This window comes from Homarus americanus, unplaced genomic scaffold, assembly GCF_018991925.1.
Source record: "Homarus americanus isolate GMGI-L3 unplaced genomic scaffold, GMGI_Hamer_2.0 scaffold25013, whole genome shotgun sequence".
NCBI lineage: Eukaryota > Metazoa > Arthropoda > Malacostraca > Decapoda > Nephropidae > Homarus > Homarus americanus.
The window spans coordinates 969631-994445 of NW_024722158.1; the positions used below are offsets into that span (position 1 = coordinate 969631).

Consider the following 24815-nt stretch of genomic DNA (forward strand, 5'->3'; position numbering starts at 1 on the left):
CAAGGAAGTAAAAGAGTGATTTCTACATCAAAAATCAAGAAAATAACTGCAATTAAAAAGAATCGTAAAGGAAAAGGAAGCCGTGCTGAGCCTTTAGGATCAAATCCACACTCAAATGGCGAATTTTTTTCTCGATCTGTAACAAGTTTTTTTGACAAAATCGAGGCAAGGATTATAACTACAGATCTAATTACAAAAGTTGTTGAAACTACAATAAATATAATGAAAATTAATTTTTCTAGAAATTCTAGACTTTTTGGTTGGAAGCCAAATATACTTGTTATATTAAAAAATTAATTAACCTCCTCATCAATAGATAAAGATATATAAAAATAATCATACAACATCTACAAAGTGTCAGTATCAAGCAGCTGCTTCAAAACCATAATGATGGTCTGAAGAAAAGTGACATTTATAAAGTCGGTAGAAGCAAACAGTTAAAAAGGAAGTCCCAATGATAACATGAAGCCCATGGAAACCAGTTGCTACAAAAAAAGTAGATCCATAGACAGAGTTGCAATTGTAAAAGAAGCTTCTACATATTCGAAAGCTTGAAGAGCTGAAAAATATAATCCTAAAAAAATAGTTAAAGCAAGACTTTGAATTGCTTCCGAGTGATTTGACCTTGTAATAGCATGATGTGCTCATGTTACGGTAGCCCCAGACGACAAAAGAATAGTTGTGTTTAAAAGCGGAATTTGGAAAGGATTAAAAGGTTGGATACCAACTGGTGGCCAACATATCCCAATTTCAATTGTTGAAGAAAGTCTCCCATGAAAAAATGCCCCAAAAAAGAAAAAAAGAACAACACTTCTGACACAATAAAAAGAATTATCCCCCAACGAAGCCCTTTTATTACAACTTGGGTGTGGAGTCCCTGGTGGGTCCCCTCACGTGTTACATCTCGTCATCATTGAATTATTGTTAAAATAGTAGCTAAAAATCTTAGCAGGAGCAAGTCTGTTAAATTGGTGGACTCATTTAACAAGCCCTGTGGTTAGTATTATGGCTCTCACTGACCCTGTTAAAGGTCAGGGTCTTATATCAACTAAGTGGTAAGCGTGGTGTCCGTGTGATGATGACATTAGTTAACTTCTCTGGCATATAAAGTCCTTAGGACAGCAAATGCATACGATTGAATTATTGCAACAGCAGATTCTAGTATTAAAAGAAGGATATGAGCTAACATTAAAAATGACACTAAAGTCAAAGACAAAGAAGGGCCCATATTGCCTAAAAGTGTCAACAAAAGATGCCCTGCAATTATGTTAGCTGTTAGTCGAACGGCTAAAGTTCCTGGTCGAATAATATTTCTTAAAGTTTCTACTAACACTATAAATGGTATCAGAAGCCCTGGCGTCCCTTGGGGAACTATATGAGCAAGCATGTGTTGGGTATGGTTGATTCAACCAAATAAAATAAAAGTTAGTCACAAAGGTAAAGCAAGCGTAAGAGTTATCACAAGGTGTCTTGATCTAGTAAATACATACGGGAGAAGCCCGAGAGTGTTATTAAATATAATAAATCTAAATAAAGAAATGAATAAAATAGTTGAACCTTTAGTGGCTTGCCCTAAAATTGCTTGAAATTCATTGTGAAGAAGTTGTATAATTTTGGACCAAACTAGTGCTCAACGTGAAGGAGCCGCTCAATAAAGGTAAGGAATAAAAAGTAACCCAACAAAAGTTGATAATCAATTGATTGATAATGAAAAGATTCTTGAAGAAGGTTCAAAAATAGAAAATAGTCTTGTTATCATTTTCAGGTTTTTTGGTGTTGAGCTTTTAGTTCAATTGAAGGGGACATTTTAAGCGGGGATTTTATAAAATAGTTTAAAATAAAAAACAAAAGAAACCCAATGAGAAATATAAAAAATAGATTTAACCATAAAAGAGGTGCTATTTGAGGCATCAAAAAGTGTTCCAGTGGAATTACTTGAGCTTGACAAGCTCATATTATTAATTAACTAACTTTTTCCACCAGAAGTAGGCACCTCTACTATGATAGGTTTAAAAGACCTATACTTGCTTTCAGTCATCGGGTGATAGATCGGATGAGGAGGAGATTCAATTTAAAAAAGCTGAGACTGACACACTTTCTACTACAATTGGTATAACTCTATGGTTAGCCCCACAAATTTGTGAGCATTGCCCAAAAAATAATCCTGGTCGGTTAACCATAAATCTAATTTGGTTAAGACGGCCGGGAATTGCATCTGCTTTTACTCCCAGAGCTGGAACAGTTCAAGAGTGGCTAACATCAGCAGCGGTGACTAACATTCGAACTTGTGTGTTTATAGGTAATACAGTTCGGTTGTCTACGTCTAAAAGTCGAAATCCAGATAAATCTAGTTCGTTAGATGGAGTCATATAGGAATCAAACTCTACTTGCAGAAAGTCTGAATATTCATACCTTCAATATCATTGGTGCCCAATTGTTTTAAGAGTGATTCTAGGGTTATTAACTTCATCTAGAAGATAAAGTAACCGAAGTGAAGGGAGAGCAATAAAAATAAGAATAATAGCAGGAAGGATTGTTCAAATTACTTCAATTGTTTGGTTTTCAAGGAGGAAACGATTAACAAAAGCATTGGGAAATATAGCGGCTATCATATAACCAACAAAAGTAGTAATTAAAATCAACACAACCATAGTATGATCATGGTAGAAAATAAGTTGCTCTATAAGGGGTGACGCGCTGTCTTGGAATCCTAGGTGACCTCATGTTGCCATTACTAAAAGGAAATAATTTTCCCTAACGGGAGCTTAAATCCTGCACATCTATCTGTCATTTTAGTAGTTAGTGATTATAGGGATTTCTATATAACTGTGGTCAGCTGGGGGATAAGCATGCTGTCATTCAATTGAAGTAGGTAAGAATAAAGAAAATATAACTGTTCGTTTAACTACCAAAGCTTCTCATACAATAATGATGAATCTAAGAACGGCTACAAGAGAAATTATTGATCCAATTGAAGATAGAACATTTCATGCGGTGAATGCGTCAGGATAGTCAGAGTATCGTCGTGGTATTCCATTTAATCCTAAGAAATGTTGTGGGAAGAAAGTGATATTTACTCCTGTAAATATAGTTAAACAGTGAATTTTTAATCATTTAGGATTTATAGATAAGCCCGTAAATAGAGGGAATCAGTGAGCAATTCCTGCAAAGATGCCAAAAACTGCACCTATAGATAGAACGTAATGAAAGTGAGCAACAACATAATATGTGTCATGAAGAATAATATCAATAGATGAATTAGCAAGAACTACTCCTGTAAGACCACCAACTGTAAAGAGAAAAATAAAACCAAGAGCTCAGAGAAGTGATGGACTGTAATTGATTTGGGTACCTTGAAGGGTGCCCAATCATCTAAAAATTTTAATTCCTGTAGGAACTGCAATAATTATTGTTGCAGAAGTAAAATAAGCTCGAGTGTCTACATCCATTCCTACAGTAAATATGTGGTGTGCTCAAACAACGAAGCCAAGAATTCCAATTGCTATCATAGCATAAATTATTCCTAGAGTTCCAAAGGCTTCTTTTTTCCCGGACTCTTGTGTTACAATGTGGGAGATTATACCAAAAGCAGGAAGAATAAGAATATAAACTTCAGGATGTCCAAAAAACCAGAATAAATGTTGGTAAAGAACTGGGTCTCCACCTCCAGCTGGATCGAAGAATGAAGTATTTAAGTTTCGATCTGTTAAGAGTATAGTAATAGCTCCTGCTAAAACAGGAAGCGAGAGTAGTAAAAGAACTGCTGTAATAAATACTGATCACACAAATAAGGGTATTCGGTCTATTGTTATACCTTTTCTTCGTATATTAATGGCAGTTGTCATAAAATTTACTGCACCTAAAATAGATGAGACCCCAGCCAGATGAAGCGAGAAAATTCCTAAGTCAACGGAAGCACCTGCGTGAGCAATTGCCGCTGAGAGTGGAGGGTAGACAGTTCACCCAGTTCCTACTCCACTTTCTACTATTCCTCTTGTTAATAATAATGTTAAAGAAAAAGGAAGAAGTCAAAATCTTATATTGTTTATACGGGGAAATGCTATATCTGGAGCTCCTAGTATAAGTGGCACAAGTCAGTTTCCAAAGCCTCCAATTATAATGGGTATAACTATGAAAAAAATTATAACAAAAGCGTGGGCGGTTACAACTACATTGTAGATTTGATCGTCACCAATGAGGCTTCCTGGTTGACCTAATTCAGCACGAATTACCAGTCTTAATGAAGTCCCTACTATGCCTGCTCATGCTCCGAAGATAAAATATAGGGTACCAATGTCTTTATGATTTGTTGAAAAGAGTCATCGTTGCATGATAAGGTGGCTGAGGAATAGGCGATAGATTGTAAATCTATAAACAAGTTTAAACTTTCTTATTAGGCTGCATAGTGGAAATTATTAAGACGTTAGATTGCAAATCTAAAGATGTGTATATCACTGGAGCTTAAAAGATACCAAAATGAAAGTATTTTAAGATTTAAAAGATTTTCTTTTTTTGACAACTTTGAAGGATGTTAGTTTAAATAACTTAAAATCTTAGAATATGATAAAAACTGATGGGACAAAGAGTCCAAAAAGATTGATAAATGCCATTAAAGGGGTGAAAAATCTTTGTCTTTGATGTGGAGATGATCATTTCAATTTTGGTGAAAAAAGAACAAATGCCGAAATCGAGATTCGCAAATAGTAATATAGGGAAATCAAAGTAGATGCCAGAAGAACCAGTAAGGGCATGAAGAAATAACTAGAGGTTATTTCTTGAATTAAAATTCATTTAGGGAAAAAACCAGTGAAAGGAGGTAGACCTCCTAGAGAAAGCAAAGATAAAAGTATAAGAATCTTATTGGGTAATGGGGAAGCATTATTGGAAGTAATTTGGGAAAAATGAAAAATCTGCTGGAAGTGAAAGATTAATGCGACTGAAGAAGATATTAAAGAGTAAAAAAGAAAATATATTGTTCACATATTTTCACTAATTAAAATAGCAGAAAGTATTCATGCTATGTGATTAATAGAAGAAAAAGCTATAATTTTTCGAAGTAAAGTTTGATTAATACCACCAACTGCTCCAATGATTGCTGAAAGAATAATTGCATAAAACAAAATAGTTGTGACTAAATAGTTAAAAGTAAGGTACGAGAGCAGAAGTATAGGAGCAATTTTTTGAATGGTTATGAGCACAATAGATTGGATTCAATTTATTCCTTCCATAACTTGAGGGAACCAAAAATGAAATGGAGCCGCTCCTAGTTTAAGAAGAAGGGCAAGGGCCAAGCAAAGTGGTGCGACGCTGGGGGAAATTAATATAATTGAGGCTGAAAAAATAATAATAGCAGATCCTAGAGCTTGGATAAGAAAGTATTTAAGTGCAGACTCAGAAGAATATTGATTATTTTTTGTAATAATTAAAGGAATAAAAGATAAAAGGTTTAATTCTAAGCCTGCTCATGCCCCAAATCATGAAGTGGAAGAAATAGATAAAATTGTTCCTGAAATAAGGGTCAAAATAAATATTAATTGAGAGGGAGAAATTAGCATTAAAAAGAGAGAGGTTTATGCTCTCATAAACGGGGTATGAACCCATTAGCTTAGAATTAGCTTATCTTTTGTATACTGGTGTAAACGGCACGAAAAGTTTTGATCTTTAAAGAATTGGTGGAATTCCATTGTATATAGATAACATGAGTAAAAAAATTACATAATCTGTCCTATCAAGACAGCCCTTTTTCAGGCATCATATTTTAATAAAATGAAGTTAATAGAAATATTATTAGTAAAATAAAAAATAAAAAAACAGAAAATTAAGAAAATATAATTTATAGTAGTATATATATATATTATATATACATATAAATGTATATAATTAATTTAATATTATATATTTGGGACAATTGTGATTTATACACAGCCTTCTGTAATTATAAAATTCCCTCTCCCAATAGAAATCTAAGCCCGTTGGGAAATGGGACCTCCCCTCAGGAAGAAGGGACCATTTTAAAGGGCTTAGATTTCATTATGGATCTTATTTAGTTGATTTATACAGCTAAATTATCGACTTTTCAGTTGACGAGGCATTTCAATGAAATTATATAAGTTTACATTTTAGATTCGCCTTAAAAATATATTTTTGCTCTCTTGTGTATAATTTTAGTTGAAAGACTAGGTTACGAGCTCTCTCCTTACATATATTTAAATGTATATATAATTAGAAAAATAGTGCAATTTTAAGAAGGTACAAAGTTTTACTTCTGTATGGGAAATCTTCTATTCAACTTTAAGACCAGAACTTTTATTTTCGAGCAAAAAATAGAGGTTTGTGTCAGATTTCTCACAAAATTGAAGTTCCGGGCGCATGGGAGCGACCCATATAGGGTCTCAAATATAAGATTAGAAAGGTTTTTCCTAAGTTTCATGAGAATCATGATTTTCCCAACGGGCTCCCTAACTATTTTTTTTCGTGGTAAGTTTATTCTACTGTTGACAGCAAAAAAAGTAAGTTAGGGAGCTAGTTGACATTCTTAACTAGCTCCCTAACTTGTATCTTTATTGAAAATCATAATGATACAAAATTAAGAATGATTTTAGCAGCTTAGTTCGCTGGATTTTGGCAAAATTTTTTATTTAAATATGGTAGTTTTAATAAGATTATTTATAATGAAGGCAAATCCTCATTTTTAAAAAAAAAATTGAAGTTGCGGGCGCATGGGAGCGACCCATATGCGGTTTCAAATTTTAAAATACTTATATTTTAATTAAAAAAAAAATCATAATCAAAATTTCTGTTTTTAGTATATTGATGCGTTTTGAAGCAGACCAACACTTTTAAAAATTTAATTTTCTGGTTTGAAATATGTAGATATATTACTATAACTCAAATATTTTGTTTAAGGTTAGGAAGTTAGTGGAGAGTGCTAACTAACTCAGAACTTCACTTTATTGTTAGGGAGTTAATTAGCACTTCTAACAAACTTCATAACAATTTTCAATTTTGTCGGAGTTTCTTTTAAAGCTGCATGAAATGGTGTTTTACCTTCATAATTTTTTAGCTTGATTTGGGCGTGGGACAGATTTTTTTGGGTAATAAATAACTGATATAATTTGTTGAATTATTTATATTTATAATCATATTTATATTGTTAATTTTAACGTTGATAACAAATTTCTTTAATTTTAGTACGTTTATTTAATCGTCAAAAATTAAAAAATACTATTTGTACACTCATGGAAGTTTGATTCTTGCTTGATACTTTTACGTTATAACTGGTAAATACATGTAAATAATTGTGGGGAAAAAGAAAATCAGTAAATTTATTAAAAATAAGTTTAATTAAAAAGTAGAAATCGTGTTAAGAAAATTAAAATCACAGTATAAAATATTAAATTATGGGCGGTAGCCTGATTTGGTAGTTATAAGAAGTCTGACTAAGTTTTGTGCCAGCAGTCGCGGTTACACTTTAAGATTAAGTAAAAGTAATTTAGTTAACAGTTAATTAAAAATTTATAAGTTAGTTTAGTTTATTTTAATAAAAGGTAAAATTAGATTGTTAATTAGTAAATTAAACTAGTATATAATAAAGATGAAACTGTAGATGCCGGGGTATGAACTAGGATTAGATACCCTATTACACCTGGGAGTAAAATTTAAATGCTTGAATATTAATAGTTATATTCTTTAAAATCAAAGAATTTGGCGGTATTTTAGTCTTGTTAGAGGAACTTGTTCTATAAACGATAAAACACGCAGAATCTTACTTATCTTGGTAAATTTTACAGTTTGTATACCGTCATTATTAAATAATCTTGAAAAAGTTAATTATTGGGATTAAAAAATTAAATATATTAGATCAAGGTGCAGCTGATAGATAAGTAGAAATGAGTTACAATAATATTTATTTATAACGGATTGAAAATAGAATTATTTTTAAAGAAGGTGGATGTAATTGTAAAAAAAGTTTAATAAGCTTTTTTGGTATAAGCTCTAAATTATGTACATATCGCCCGTCACTTTCATTTAAAATGAAATAAGTCGTAACATAGTAGGTGTACTGGAAAGTGTCCCTAGAAATAATCGAAATAAAGCTTTATAGTTTAGCATCTCACTTACGTTGAGAAGGTTTATCGTGCAAATCGATTATATTTTGAGTATTATAAATCTTTGCTATTGTTATTTAGTGTTAAAATATAAATGAGAAAAATATTTTTATATAAAAAAAGTAAGTAGAAATCTAAAATTTTGAATCGAAAACTGAGATAAAGGCTAGAGTTAAAAGTATTGTAAAAGAATAGTGAAATAAATGAAAATTTAATAATAAGAAAGCAAAAGTAAATTTTTGTACCTTGTGTATCAGGGAAAATTAAAATTTTAAAAGTAGTTTTTTGATCCCGAAAAAGGAAGAGCTAAATTGATAAAAAGGTTATTGTGGCATAAATATCTTTAATATTAATTTAGTGATGAAATGTTAAACGATTCCTTTGATATCTGGTTTTTAGAGAAATGAATTTAATTCAGTTTTAATATTTAAGGAAAGTTAAATGTAAGAATAGGAGGGTTGAGCTTCTTATTCAAAATATAAAAAAGTATAGAAGAAATTTATTTAATAGTTGAATTAGGCTTAGAAGTAGCCATATGAGTAAAGTGTTTTAACTAATTTTTGAGTTAAAGTTATTTATATTCTTCTTGTAGTTGTATCTAAAAATGTTGATAATCTTTGTATTTATAGATAAAATGATTTTATTAGTAGAAAATTTTGTAAATAGTAAAATATTAAAAAATTAATAAATTTTAAATATTGATTGGTGTGGGTTAAGGAACTCGACAAATAAAGCTTCTGCCTGTTTATCAAAAACATGTCTATATGATGGTTTATAAAGTCTAACCTGCCCACTGGGATCAAACTAAAGGGCCGCGGTATTTTAACCGTGCGAAGGTAGCATAGTCATTAGTCTCTTAATTGGAGGCTTGTATGAATGGTTGGACAAGAAGCAAACTGTCTCAAACACAAATTTGAATTTGACTTTTAAGTGAAAAGGCTTAAATATTTTAAAGGGACGATAAGACCCTATAAAGCTTAATAATTTAGTATATAATTAGATGAGTTGAAAGTTTAATATTATTTATATACTAAATTATTTCGTTGGGGCGACGATGATATAATTTGTAACTGTTTAAATTTAAAATACAGAGGTATTTGTGTGTAATGATCCTTGTTGTTGATTAAAAATTTAAGTTACTTTAGGGATAACAGCGTTATTTATTTTGAGAGTTCATATCGATAAAAAAGTTTGCGACCTCGATGTTGAATTATAAATTCGCCATGGCGTAGGAGTTGTGGAGGTAGGTCTGTTCGGCCTTTAAATTTTTACATGATTTCAGTTCAAACCGGCGTGAGCCAGGTTGGTTTCTATCTTTTAAGAAAACAAAAATTACTTTAGTACGAAAGGATTTAGTAATTAAAATAATTTTTAAGTGTAGATTAACTATATTACTTTGGCAGATGTGATGCATTAGACTTAGGATCTAATTAGATAGAGTTTTCTATAAGTAATAAACATTTATTAAAAAATGTTTGAATAAAACAGTTTGTGATGGCTTTAGTTATATTTGTGAGTTATTTAATTTTGATTATTTGTGTTCTTGTGGGTGTTGCATTTGTTACTTTATTAGAACGTAAAATTTTAGGGTATATCCAAATTCGTAAAGGACCAAATAAAGATGGTTTTATTGGACTGCTACAACCCTTTGCGGACGCTGTGAAGTTATTTACTAAAGAGCAAACGGTACCTGTAAAATCTAATTTTCTTCCATACTATGCTTCACCTGTTTTTAGTTTGTTTACTGCATTAATTGTATGGTTAGTAATTCCATATGAAGTTGGAATAATAAACTTAAATATTGGAGTACTTTTTTTCTTGTTCTGTTTAAGATTAGGTGTTTATTCAACTATAAGAGCTGGTTGAGCTTCTAACTGTAAATATTCTTTGTTAGGTAGGCTCCGCGCCATTGCTCAAACTATTTCTTATGAAGTTAGTCTTGCTTTAATTTTGCTTTCTTTTATTTTTTTAGTTGGTGGTTTTAGTCTAGAACTTTTTAATTTATACCAAGAAAGTGTGTGATTTTTGTGGGTTACATTGCCGTTAGCTTTAATTTGGTTTGCTTCTTGTTTAGCTGAGACAAACCGAACTCCCTTCGATTTTGCGGAAGGCGAATCAGAATTAGTGTCTGGGTTTAACACTGAGTACAGAAGAGGTGGTTTTGCTTTAATTTTTATAGCTGAGTATGCCAGAATTTTGTTCATAAGGGCACTATTCGCATTATTATTTTTAGGTGGGGGGCCTTCTCGCCCTTTTTTTTATGCAAAGTTGGTAGGAGTAAGATTTGCGTTTATTTGAGTTCGAGGGAGTCATGGCTGCCCAACATAAACATGGAAAATTGTTGTAAATGCTGCTGATGTTATCCCCTTGTGAGTGAGGACAATTGTCTTGGAACAATCTAAGCAGCAGTTTATCAGTGGTGTAGAAGCTCCCACTTAACCCGTTCACTTGCCACCCATGCGGTCTAAACCTCGCCCGTAGACCGGCCGGTGATGCTATCTGCGGCATCTGAAATGCGTTAGATTTTTCGTTTATTTTATTTGCCATTTGTGTTGTTTTTGTTTTATAGTTAAAAGAACAAAATATTTGTATAAATGGTATGGGATGGCTGGTGTGCTCTCAGGGTGAAGGGGGACATTTTGTTCCTCATGGCCCGTCTGGTGACCCAAGGATGGCTGGTGTGCTCTCAGGGTGAAGGGGGACATTTTGTTCCTCATGGCCCGTCTAGTGACCCAAGGATGGCTGGTGTGCTCTCAGGGTGAAGGGGGACATTTTGTTCCTCATGGCCCGTCTAGTGACCCAAATCGTGTCATTGGCCGGCTGAAGTGTTAATCACACCCCTGGATAATTCATGAACTGTGTAACCCTGTGTCAAGAATGAGCCCAGTTGTGATGACCTCAGTACAGTACACCATATGACATCAGTCATACATAATGGTTGCCCCTTGTGTAACGAGGATGACTGGCCCAAGGGCCACCTTGGTGTGAATTTATTTAAGGCGTAAAAGCTGTCGCCAACACAACAACCACACCCTAAGTTAACGAGTTGCACGACCCAGTGTCAAGGAACAGTTCGTGAAGACCGGACAACTCACCAATTGCACTGACTAACCATTACCCCGGAATACGATCCGCAAATCGATTAACATCCAATTACTGCTGGGTAGACAGAGGCAAATGGCGTAAAGAAACTTGACCATAGTTTCACCCTGCCCGGGTTACACGAGGGGCAACCACACACACACACACCTTTGTCCATTGCTCTACCAAGGCTGGCAAGGAAGCTCATCCTGACTACTATTACATATTGTGTGTTCAGAAGTGTAGACACTTTTGGTAGACACCAGAAAGGAGTTAGAAGCCTTAATAATGTATTGCTTCAGGAGAATGTTAAAATTATGTTAAACTGACAGGAAACAAGTGAGGTATTTAAAGTAGGTTAAGTAATGAGAAATATTGAACTTTCATACATTAAGAAAAATAATATCAGCTTAAGGAGTGACGGTAGGATCAAGGATAGAGATGAAGTGGAGCTCTGTGGTCACCAGCCCTCAGACTTATGGCTATTACTTCAATTCTTTTAATAAAATGCTTGTCTTTCCAGGTGCTTAATATGGCTCAAGGTGTCAACAGTCAACCTTTAGGCCACGACAGAGCATTTCGCCGTTATTGGCTGTTCAATTCTCTCCCCGGACTGTTCGTGGAGGATAACGAGCAGCACCCGGGAGTGTGTCGGCAGACTCCAACACCCTACAACCCTCAGTCCAATCCCGATCTTACCGACGCACTCGTGGAGGTGTTGAGAGTGCAGGCCAAGAAGAACATGTCGGAAACTATCGCCGAGAAGGACGACAAGAGCAACAGTGACAAGGAAAATGATGGCAGTGAGAGCCCCGCTAAGCAAGCCAAAGGCACTCCAAGTAAGAAACTGTTACAGACTCTCAATCACAATCAACCGTCACACCAGGTTAAGACGGAGAAGTGTTCGGTGTTGTCCCCTGACGGTGCCGAGTCGGAGTTGAAAATGGACATAAATTTGAGTGGTGACGTGAAGCTGGAAACAGACGGTGAAGCTTTAGTTATGGACGATGACCGTAGTCCGATGCCGGATATATTTGGTCTGTGTACGGCTAATCCCAGAAACTGTCCGGTGCATTCGGAGAGACGAGATCGTCACAAGTGGTTCTTTTTCCACAGTGTAGAAGACTTGAATTCTTTATTCATGTCCCTTAACAGTAGAGGATCCAGAGAAAAAGAGCTCAAGAGCGCGTTAGAGTGTTACAGAACTACAGTAGAAGCTTCAATGAAGGCGTGCCCTGTGTACAAACTAGATCCCTCCCAGGTATGTGGACAGTTATAACTATGTTGTGAAAGTGTCAGGTATGTGGACAGTTATAACTATGTTGTGAAAGTGTCAGGTATGTGGACCGTTATAACTGTGTGTTGTGAAAGTGTCAGGTATGTGGACTGTTATAACTGTGTGTTGTGAAAGTGTCAGGTATGTGGACTGTTATAACTGTGTGTTGTGAAAGTGTCAGGTATGTGGACTGTTATAACTGTGTGTTGTGAAAGTGTCAGGTATGTGGACCGTTATAACTGTGTGTTGTGAAAGTGTCAGGTATGTGGACTGTTATAACTGTGTGTTGTGAAAGTGTCAGGTATGTGGACCGTTATAACTGTGTGTTGTGAAAGTGTCAGGTATGTGGACTGTTATAACTGTGTGTTGTGAAAGTGTCAGGTATGTGGACTGTTATAACTGTGTGTTGTGAAAGTGTCAGGTATGTGGACTGTTATAACTGTGTGTTGTGAAAGTGTCAGGTATGTGGACTGTTATAACTGTATGTTGTGAAAGTGTCAGGTATGTGGACCGTTATAACTGTGTGTTGTGAAAGTGTCAGGTATGTGGACTGTTATAACTGTGTGTTGTGAGTGTCAGGTATGTGGACCATTATAACTGTGTGTTGTGAAAGTGTCAGGTATGTGGACTGTTATAACTGTGTGTTGTGAGTGTCAGGTATGTGGACCATTATAACTGTGTGTTGTGAAAGTGTCAGGTATGTGGACTGTTATAACTGTATGTTGTCAAACTTGTTATGTTGAACTACATGTAGGTTGTCCCATTCACCAGTCATTGGGATTTTTTTTCCTCTCATTTATCTTAAACGCGAGGATTATTTAACTATTTAAAGTTTTAGTGACAAACCTTTATGACTCAGAGTGTCCTTAACCCTTAAGTGTCAGCCATTAACTGTAAAAGTTAGCTTAAAGATGTCAGCCTTCAATGGTGGAAGTTAGCTGTAAGGATGTCAGCCATCAATGGTGGAAGTTTGCTGTCAGGATGTCAGCCATCAATGGTGGAAGTTAGCTGTAAGGATGTCAGCCATCAATGGTGGAAGTTTGCTGTAAGGATGTCAGCCATCAATGGTGGAAGTTAGCTGTAAGGATGTCAGCCATCATTAGTGGAAGTTAGCTGTAAGGATGTCAGCCATCAATGGTGGAAGTTAGCTAAGATGTCAGCCATCAATGGTGGAAGTTAGCTGTAAGGATGTCAGCCATCAATGGTGGAAAGGTGTCAGCCAATGGTGGAAGTTAGCTGTAAGGATGTCAGCCATCAATGGTGGAAGTTAGCTGTAAGGATGTCAGCCATCGATGTGGAAGTTAGCTGTAAGGATATCAGCCTTCAATGGTGGAAGTTAGCTGTAAGGATGTCAGCCATCAATGGTGGAAGTTAGCTGTAAGGATGTCAGCCATCAATGGTGGAAGTTAGCTGTAAGGATGTCAGCCATCAATGGTGGAAGTTAGCTGTAAGGATGTCAGCCATCAATGGTGGAAGTTAGCTTTAAGGATGTCAGCCATCAATGGTGGAAGTTAGCTGTAAGGATGTCAGCCATCAATGGTGGAAGTTTGCTGTAAGGATGTCAGCCATCAATGGTGGAAGTTAGCTGTAAGGATGTCAGCCATCAATGGTGGAAGTTAGCTGTAAGGAGGTCAGCCATCAAATGTAGAAGTTAGCTTAAAGAGGTCAGCCATCATTAGTGGAAGTTAGCTGTAGGGACAGTGGCCATCATCAGTGGCAGTTAGCTGTAGGGACAGTGGCCATCATCAGTGGAAGTTAGCTGTCGGAACAGTGGCCATCATCAGTGAAAGTTAGCTGTCGGGACAGTGGCCATCATCAGTGAAAGTTAGCTGTCGGGACAGTGGCCATCATCAGTGAAAGTTAGCTGTCGGGACAGTGGCCATCATCAGTGAAAGTTAGCTGTAGGGACAGTGGCCATCATCAGTGAAAAAGCCATCATCAGTGAAAGCTGTCGGGACAGTGGCCATCATCAGTGAAAGTTAGCTGTAGGGACAGTGGCCATCATCAGTGAAAGTTAGCTGTCGGGACAGTGGCCATCATCAGTGAAAGTTAGCTGTAGGGACAGTGGCCATCATCAGTGAAAGTTAGCTGTTGGGACAGTGGCCATCATCAGTGAAAGTCGTCCATTTGATGAAGTGTGACGGTAATCAAGTATAAGTAATGTTTATCTTCTATTATTACAGGAACCTGATTTAGATCAATCCATCCGCAAGTCACAGCGGAACTTAACAACCAAAAAGGATGGAGACGCCAATCTGAACTTCCCACCGGGGACGCCCATTGATGAGATCCTCCAGGCCACCCTGCGGGACATGGTGCTGGAGACTGAAGAGAAGATACACATGGGGATGTTGGGTTCACTCCGTCTGGAGGACCGGGAGGCCTGGAGACGAGCCATCGTGGAGGGCAGCTACCTCAGGGAGTCAGAGCTGGACTTTGGTGGCCGGAAGCGCATTTCTCTGCTTAGGGTATGTTGGAACTGGCAAAGTTTGTATAGTGTTGGCTGTGATTATGTGTCGGTGTTTGTACGGGGGTCCCGGGGTTACGTACGGGTTCGTCTCCCGAGGCTGTCCTTGAGTCGGAACACGTTCCCCATGTGCACTGCGGTAAGCCCTCGTCTAATGTCGTGGTTACGTTCTTGAAAAACAACGTTAATGGAATCAATTTTCCCCATAAGACATAGATAAAGTATGGGAGTTATGTTCCCCAGCCTCTCTTTGCACCATAAAATACATTACATATATAGAAATTCAATGGAATTTTTATAGAAAATGGTGTATATTATATTGTACATCCAAAAAGATAAATAAACTAAATCATTTTGTATTGTACTCACTGATGGGCAGAGGTGGAGCAAGTGTGTGGTGGGTTTAAAACCTCCATTTTTGTATCAAGGGTAATGGTCTTGCGTTGCTTCTTCACAGTACTAGCTTCACTAACACATGATGGGTGCTTGGATGCCATTTTGAATGGTTACAGTACAGTATTTATAACAAAAACACTTAATAATAATAATAATAATTAACGGTTTATTGAAAGAGCTGGCAGCCAGAAGGCTGAAAATATACAGTTACATATTTAGGGAATGGGTTTCGAATTACAAATAATATACAAATAACATAAGTAATATAAATAAGATATATAATAACTAGATGGGGAAAAGCTCAAACTACAGGGCATTTCAACATAGTGAGAGTGCAAGAAGTAGTATTTACTGGGAGTGAATACACTGGTTTATTACAAGTTATTGATAATTTTTACAATGGTTGGGACTGGGCTGTTCTTATAGCGATCAGTTCGTGCACGTATGGGCTGGATGCGGATGTGGTGTCGAACAGCAATTCTCGGGCTAGGGATCTCAGGTGGTTGTAGGAGCCGGTGTCGAGGATGGTGCAGAAGCTTCTTACCAAGTTTGCAGATGAGGTCGTGGTGATGGTCAGTGAGAGTTGAAAGGGTCAGTGTGTTGAGCGCTTTTGATATGTGGAGTAGGAAGGAGAGAGAATAATCTTGCCTGCTCTCTTTTGCACTTTTTCTAGGTGTTTATGTTGTGTGGCATTTAGGGAGGAAGACTAGGTAGGGGAGGCATAGGTGAGCTTGGGAAGTATGAATGTTGAGTAAACACTGAGGAGCTCGGGTGCAGGAACTCCGAGGGACTTGAGTCGGCGGAGGAGGTGGAGACGGAAACTGGAGGATTTGACATCTTCACTGACGTGTGGTTTCCAATTTAGTTTGTTGTCTATGGTGATGCCGAGGAGCTTAGTGATATCTACAACCTGGAGTGTGTTGGGACCTAAAGTAATGGAAGGGGGTGGGACAACGTCGGAGGAGAGGTTGATGTGCATAACCATGGTCTTGGTATGGTTGATGGTGACATGGTTGTTGGTGGCCCAGTTTTGGAGACTGTTCAATAAATCCTGAAGGGCGGTATAGTCGGGAGCAGAATTGTTGATGCTGATCCCAATGGTGGAGTCGTCGACATATTTCCAGCGAGCAGGGGTTTCTCTTCGGGCATCATTGATGAGCATAAGGAAGCAGAGTGGTCCCATCTTGGTGCCTTGGGGGACACCACAGGTGAGTGACTGAAAGGTGGAGACAGCCCCTCGGAAGCGTACAGCTTGGCGTCGGTCACTGAGGAAGTCTGTAAGCCATGGTATAAGACTGTGGAAGCCATACAAAGACTGGGGATGCTGTGATGCTTCGCGAGAGAGCATAGATGAGAGAGGATGATGCACCATACAGAGTGGTCCATGTTGGGGGACAACGTTATAACGAATCGGTCAGGACGTTGTCAGAATCATGGGTATCTAAAGAGTAGCGAAAATACAACGAAACAACGTTGTCGAGGGCATTGCTAAACGAGGACTTAATGTATATCATAGCCCAAGTCCTTATATACATCTTGAATCACTTAATTTAAAAGAAAAGAAGAAATTGTATTACAAAATACAGTAAAGAAAGGTAAAAATTTAAGTTTAACTTTTACATTGAACACCATTCTCTTTTGTCAGATCACTAGTCTGGCTTTTGCCAGGCGAGATCTACTGGTGATCTCCTCTCCTATTGCACCCATCTTTGGTCATCCTCTCTTAGGGATTATGGGGAACTCTCGTTGTGGCCCTCAACATCTCCAAAGCATTTGACAGGGTATGGCACAAGTCTTTTGCTTTCTAAACTTCCCCCTTATGGTTTCTCTCCACCACTTTGTTCTCTAATCTCTAGCTTCCTTGAGAACCGATCCATGGCAGTTGTTGTTGAGGGATCGATCTCTTGCTCCTTCTCTACCAATAGTGGTGTCCCACAGGGTTCTGTTCTTTCACCTACTCCCTTCTTTTTATCAATGATTTACTTCACACTACAACTAATTCTATCCATTCTTACGCTGATGATTCTACTCTTCACTCTTCTTCACATTTTCCCCTTCCTCCTAAGTCTCAAACTAGATCTGTTTCTAGAGCTGATATCCTTCCATCTGTCACTGCAGATCTGTGCAGCATCTCCAAATAGGGAGGTAGAAACTTGGTTAAATTTAATAGTAATAAAACTCAGTATTTACCAATTACACTTTCTAAATTAGATGATCTCCCACCAATTACATTTCAGGATGCTATCATTCTGCCAAATTCTGAAATAGATAAGCTAGGCTTCACCATTTCCTCTAATTTGTCATGGAAGTCACATATCCTTAACATTGCTAAAGCTGCCTCCCGAAAGCTGGGAATGCTGTACAGATGCCGTAGCTACTTCATTCCTGAGCAGTTGCTTAAGTATATGAGGGATTCATTGGTCCTAACTTGGAGTACTGCTCTCATATCTGGGGTGGCTCTTCTTCTGTCCAACTGTTAGATAGGGTGGAATCAAAGGCATTTCGTCTTATTAACTCTCCTCCTTTAGTTGACAATCTATCTTCCTTTTCTCTTCGCCTCAATGTTGCTTCACTCTCTCTCTTTTACAGGTACTTTAACGGGCAATGTTCGGTGGATTTGAGATCCTGTGTACCGCCGGCAAGGCCGAGGCTCATAACACACGTCTTGCCCGCGGTGCCCACCGTTTCTCTGTGGATGTCGGTCACACGAGAATAACCCGTTATAGTGTATCCTTCTTTCCTCACACAGCCAAACTGTGGAATGCTCTGCCTTCTTCTGTGTTTCCATACTCATACAATCTGTCTCACTTTAAAAAGATGGTTTTCTGGCATCTTCGTGGTGTAGATTAATACAGTATAACCTTTTTTTTTTCTATTTTTAATTTTTCTGTTTTTATTTTTTCGCCCCCCTAGGCCCTGTTGTGGGCTAATTCCGGTAAAAGAACAATGAAGCATGGGGCTGTGGCTTGCATGTAGATATGGGCATTTGTAGAAGTGACAGAGGCTTTATTGGGACAAAACTGAAGATGGTGATGATGATGTAGGTGTTAACAGGAGAATCTGGTGAGGTAGAATGAACTAGTTCTGTAGATGCTACAGAGGTTGTTGGGACTAGTATTGGCTGCCTTTCGACATATTTCAAGTGATGGTTGAACTAACTTTCTTCTTTTCTTCATAAATCTCTCTGTAGCATCGTAGACATTCAATAACACCTCTATGAATCTTGGTATTCTTCTTGTGTGGGTTCTTGCTGTTCAGATTTAAACAATCTTCCTTCAACAGGTCTGAAATTTTCTACCATGTGTTTTGTAATGAATCCCTTTGGCCCTGGAGTTTCAGTTTCTTCTACATCCTCTGACAAGATTTGCTTCAGTCCAATCAGGTCCTCATTGCTTAGTTCTTCAGCATGGAACTCAAGCAACTGTGTGACATTATCCTCATGAATATTAAGTTGGAGTTGGTTCCCAAGGTCTACCACTGTATGAGTCACTTCCCCAACATCATCTTCAAAGCCCCTGAAATCATGGACAAATTGTGGGCAGAAATTTGTCCCAAACCATTCATGTTGGTTTCTTTTACCTCTGCCCATGAATCTTCAATGTTCTTCATAGCATCCAAAATGTTGTAGGATTTCCAAAATTCCTTTAAAGTCCTACCCTCTTTTGTTGCCGCCCTGAAAACTAAGCAAATGTCCTTCTCAGGTAATATGCTTTAAATGAAACAATAATTCCCTGGTCCATCGATTGTAAAACAGATGTTGTATTAGAAGGAAGAAACACAACCTCAATGTTTGGATGAACGTCATCTAAAGAGGCTGGATGGCCTGGTGCATTGTCAAGAACCAAGAGAATTTTAAAAGGCATTTATTTTGAAATGCTGTACAATAATGCTCCATTTCAGGCACAAAATGGTTAAGGTACCTGTAAACGCCTTAGTTAAGGACCTTCGGGTGATGGGCAAGTCGAAGGAAAATGATTGAAACTCGCCTTTTGATGCATTTTATATTTATTGGTGTGATAAAACATGGTGATCCATCTGATACATAATTACTTAGTCTCACACAATTTCATCTTAATTACAATTGATTATTAAGCATAGTGACATGATACAAAGTTCATAACTATTAATCTTAGTTATACTTCAGTCCGCATTGTCTTAATGCTCCAGATAAGGGAGAAACGAGTAGGCATAATTAGTCCACAACATTTCAGTACTGAGGGGTATGTCATCACTTAGGCTGAACTTACAAGTGCGGGTCAATGTGAACCAGTATGGTGTTCCAAGAGACTATAGTGCTGCGTCAATTGTTCCAGCACAAAACTCGGCCAGGATTTTGGGTCGGTGTTCACCACTGCTAGCAGAGGGCTGGTCCTCAGAACATCACTGGAGAGGGCGATCTGCTATCATGGAGGTCAGGTGGCCACGTCATCCTCCAAACCACACGCTCAGCAGTACCGGGTTCTCTTGTCTGTACACACCGCCCCCCTCAGCTGCTACATCTGGCGAGGTCACGGAGTATGTGGTCGCAGGCCGAGAGATTTATTGTTTGTTCGGGTAAGGCAGCAAAAGCCAGCGGTGATAACAGTACCAGTCTTCAAAAAGGGTCAATGTCACTCAAGCCTTCTTATTAACTTTCCAGATAACTGGAAGTGCTGCCTTGAAAACACCCTTCAAAGCTTTAGGATTTTCTGACTGGTAGACAAGTAAAGGTTTTAGTTTGTAGTCTCCAGGAGCATTACCCCACAGCAGTAGGTCAGCCTCTCTCCGACAGCTTTATACCCTGGTGCTTTTTTTTCTCACAATGTTTTGAAAGGCACGTGCGTTTGGGCATCCTTTTCCATAATAAACCAGTCTCATCAATATTGAAAACTTGCTCAGCACAATAACCTCCTTCAATTATTTTAGCTAAAGCAGCAGGAAGTTCACTGGCTGCTTCATCTTGCACTTTAATGTTACGGTATGTAAGTTTGCCCTTGCTTTGAGCCGGTTAAACCAGCCCCTACTAGCATAAAATCTTACCCATCACTTTCACCACCACATTTAGCCTTCAAGTCAGCGTGCAAGCTTCTCGCTTTTTCTTGAATCAAGGCTAGACTTGGAGGCAGACACCATTGATTTTGATCTTCCACCCATATCTCTAACAACATTTCCATTTCAATTATCAATCCACTTCTTTGTTTAGTTATGATAGTTGAGTCCTTTAACATGTTCAAGAATTTTCCATCTTTCAAAATTGTTCCAACCGTTGAGCGGCTGAAGCCTTACCGATCGCTGACGGTGTTTAGCATTTTTCAGAACGTTTAATTACAGTCCATCAAATTTCACTTCTATTGCAAATGTTTTCCTTTTCTTGGGTGCACTACTATCACTTACATCAGGTTTGGGAGCCATGATGAGGACCAAATAAGAGAGTTAATAAGAAAAAAATCTCAGTTTGCACTGGATCACGCACGGTAAGGTGACGAGGATAAAGCGTACTGACGCTCCGTCTCCCTCAAGGTGTGTGACTGGGTGCGATGCCTTACTCTCCCTGCACCTCTACGCCGCGCGAGCTAGTTTTCGTACGTAGCTGCTACGAACCATTGTACTTATGTCAGATTTTTTAAATAATTGACCTTATGGGACCTCGTTTCTATTGGCTGGCGTTCGTAAGTTGGGGACCCCTGTATTGTGTTGGCACTGTTTCTATAATGCCATACATTGTTTCTCTAGTGTTATACATTGTTGCTATAATGCCATACATTGTTTCTATAGTGTTATACATTGTTTCTATAGTGTTATACATTGTTTCTATAGTACTATACAGTAGAACGTCAATTTAAAGCGATTCAATTTAATATTGATTTAAAGCGACACCCACAATTACGGACAATGTTTTAATTTAAAGCGAATCTTTCCTATTTTGCGCGAGTCAATCTGGTGCATCATATTCTAAAATTCGCGCCTAATGTTTCTCTGGGCACGCTACACTGTCCTAAGGCCAAAGCTGTACTGTACATGTACTCAAAATAATGTACTAAATGATTATAAGATTTTTGTCAAGTGCAAACTATAGCGTGATTATATTAAAATTAATCACTATCTTATAAGAATTCCAGCAATGTAAATTATATTCTCCCCGGTCACTTCTGTGACATTTTATAAGCAAAAAACATGAACTCAATCTAAAGGACATAAATAAACAAATAAATACTTCACTAGACCTTCAGTGCCAACCGTCAAGCATGTCCCTCCTCCATCTTCCCAGCCAGGGTTGGGTGGTTATAGGCTTACAGTTTTTTCTTATATAATATCACAGACTAAAGTTAGGAGAATATAATTTACATTGCTAGAATCCTTGCAAGACAGCGAATAAGCTGAATATAAATGTCATATTTTCACAAGAGATAAAAATTTTAGCCCTTTGTAATAAAATTAATTAGAGCATGTCAGTTCAGTGTCATTTTATAAGAGAAAAACTGAGTCACTCTTAAGGACAGATAAATAAATAAGCACTTGACCTTGGCATCAACTGTCAAACATATCACCTCACTTCCCCCCCCCCACCATCTTCCCAGCCAGTAAACAGACCATTTCACGTCCCCAAATTTTAGCTGTGTTGATTTATGAGTGTTTGTTTTAACATAATACTACAAAAAACAATGTTTTGTTTATTCTAGGAGATGGGCTGAGGTACATCTGGATAGACTCTTAGTCTTTTTAGTATTTTTTTTCTCTCAAATACCAAACTAAATTATTCCAGTGAAACAACACTTTGATTTAGTGCGAATTCAGTTTAAAGTGACCTCTCTTGGAACGTACCTCGCGTTATATCGACGTCCTACTGTACTTTGTTTCTATAGTGTTATACATTGTTACTATAGTGTTATACATTGTTACTTTTGTGTTATACATTGTTACTATAGTGTTATACATTGTTTATATTGTGCTGGCAGTGTTTATATAATTTTCAGATGGAAGTTGGTCAAGAGGTTAACGGTGAACAGGATACAGAAGAACTCTTGAGTGAGGTTTTAAAAGCTCGGGCAGTGAAGGACTTGGCTCAGGCTATCTTACAGCTTGGCCAGTCTATAGACCCCAAGTACCTACAGCCGCCACTAGGTGTGTTGACGCTATATTTCTCAGTCCTTATGTACAGTCAACTAATAAAGCCAGTTCACCTCTTCCCCTGAACCACAAACCCTGAGATTCAGACTCGTGAATCTGGAGCATTTATGGACAGAATAATGTATCGGTTTATTGCTTTGGGTTCATGAGTCTAAATCTTGGGGTTCAGGGGAGAGGCAAGTGGACTTTAGTAGGTGACTGTACACTACAAATATTAAGTTAATGTTAGGTTCACTTTGAACTTTATATCAGGTGCAGCTTCCCACTGTGGTATGTGTCCAGCCAGGCTCCCCAGGTACCTTCAGTAGTTGTATCTTGGTTCATTGGCTAAATGTACAGTCTCGGAAAAATTTACACACACTACCTGACACACTCCTGGGAGACCTCACATCAAGGGAGGACCATGTATGACAACAACAACATTGTCCACACACTACACAAATCTGTTAAGGGCATGTGCATACATTTTTGTGAGAGACCCTGTATATCCTTTGTCAATATATAGGTCAGCCTGTCCACCACAACACAGCTGTATGTGGGTCAAGGTTGTGTAATACTTCATTGTTGTCTTCTCATGGCGTTAGAGACAGTTACATGTGGTATAGTTACTAATAACCTCAGTTGTAAAGTAACTAAGTAAATTTACTTGCATACTGTACTCGAGTAACATTTTTGGGTATTTATTTTTTTAAAAGTACTCCAATTTTTTAGTACTTTTACTGAAGTAAGGTTTTAAAATACTTTTACTCCAAAACAACTGAAAACAAAACACAAAATTTTTACTTGTTACTTTCTCCAAACAAAGAGTTTTAATGTCTGGCAAACTGATAATATATATTTTTTAATTAATTAATTATTAACTATAGTAAAAGAGTTGGGTGGGTGGAGGGTATGGTGTGGGGAGGCACCACCCGGTTACATACCTAGAGGTCTCATGAGGTGAGGTGACGTCAGGTGGCAGTCACCATGAGAGCGGACTTTCCCTTTGATCTTCTTGTGTTCATCAGCACCTCGGGGATGGATCCAGGAATATCAAAGAGTGTTGTGGATCCAAGAATTTTTGGGTGGTGGAACATGGTGAGCAAAATGAGCCCACCCAGCTTCTTTTTTTAAAATCTGACCAATATCACAGGCATTTTGAAGCCACATGCACTTGATATTAGGAAATATTCTGAGGTTAATAGTAATTACTTATTAAGAAAAAATTGCCTGAGTACAATAATACTTTAAAGAAAAAGTAATGGAATTTTCTGATAAAAGGGGGGGGGGGTCTGTACCCCCAGGACCCCTCCCTTGGATTTACCTTTGCACCCTGACCACCCACCTCATCTTATCCCCCCCACCTCACCTCTTATCCCCCCTTCCTCCATCAAAGTCCCTCTCTTCTCCCCCACCTTTCCTTCAGGGGCTTGGTCTTCCCATGAGATGTCAGTTGCTCTTTGCATATACTGTGCAGGTACCAGTAATATCCCCATTAGCCGTAACAATTGGTGCTAAGCACTTCTGGGAATGAGAGATTTCCGGGTAACGAGATGACTCAAAGCCGGAAACATTTCCCTCATCCCCGGAATTTTCCGGGTAATGGAAAACTTTTCTCGGAATTTCCAGAAAATGCGCCTGATTTTCATCTCTTAAGCCCGGAAAAAAGTTCCCCCATCCCCGGATATTATGGGTATTGGGAAAATTTTCTCAGAATTTTCCGAGAAAATTTAAATTCTGGTTATCGGAGAGTTCTGGGTTTGAGGGATACAGTATTACTACCTGTAACTAAAATAAATTTCAATGAGGCTCTGATTGTAAAATGCCTGTATCTATACATGGTTTCTCTCCACCACTTTGTTCTCTAATCTCTAGCTTCCTTGAGAACCGATCCATGGCAGTTGTTGTTGAGGGAGCGATCTCTCGCTCTTTCTCTACCAGTAGTGGTGTCCCACAGGGTTCTGTTCTTTCACCGACTCTCTTCCTTCTTTTTATCAATGATTTACTTCACACTACAACTAATTCTATCCGTTCTTACACCGATGATTCTACTTTTCACTCTTCTTCACATTTTCCCCTTCCTCCTAACTCTCAAACTAGACCTGTTTCTAGAGCTGATATCATTTCATCTATCAATGCGGATCTGTGCAGCATCTCCAAATAGGGAGGTAGAAACTTGGTTAAATTCAACCGTTATAAAACTCGGTAGTCACCAATTAGATGATCTCCCACCAATCACATTTCAGGACGCAATCATTATGTCAAGTTCTAAAATAGATAAGCTAGGTCTCACCATTTCCTCTAGTATGTCATGGAAGCCACACATCCACAATATAGTTAAAGCTGCCTCCCAAAAGTTGGGAATGCTGTATAGATGCTGTAGCTACTTCACTCCTGAGCC

The 24815-nt window shown here is 37.8% G+C and overlaps 1 protein-coding gene and 2 pseudogenes across 1 annotated transcript in view; 1 reads left to right on the plus strand and 2 right to left on the minus strand.

Annotated features, from left to right (window-relative positions):
• Positions 1-24815, plus strand: part of LOC121862001 (bromodomain adjacent to zinc finger domain protein 1A-like) — a gene marked incomplete at its 5' end in the record, with an annotated part of 85329 nt that overhangs the window by 34039 nt on the left and 26475 nt on the right. Inside the window, 6 exon segments of the mRNA XM_042359930.1 lie at positions 10678-10799; positions 11637-12450; positions 14649-14933; positions 18726-18892; positions 19642-19882; positions 22282-22429. Coding sequence (XP_042215864.1) covers positions 10678-10799; positions 11637-12450; positions 14649-14933; positions 18726-18892; positions 19642-19882; positions 22282-22429 — 1777 coding nt within the window.
• LOC121862055 lies at positions 132-1174 on the minus strand (annotated as a pseudogene).
• On the minus strand, positions 2045-4331 carry LOC121862053 (annotated as a pseudogene).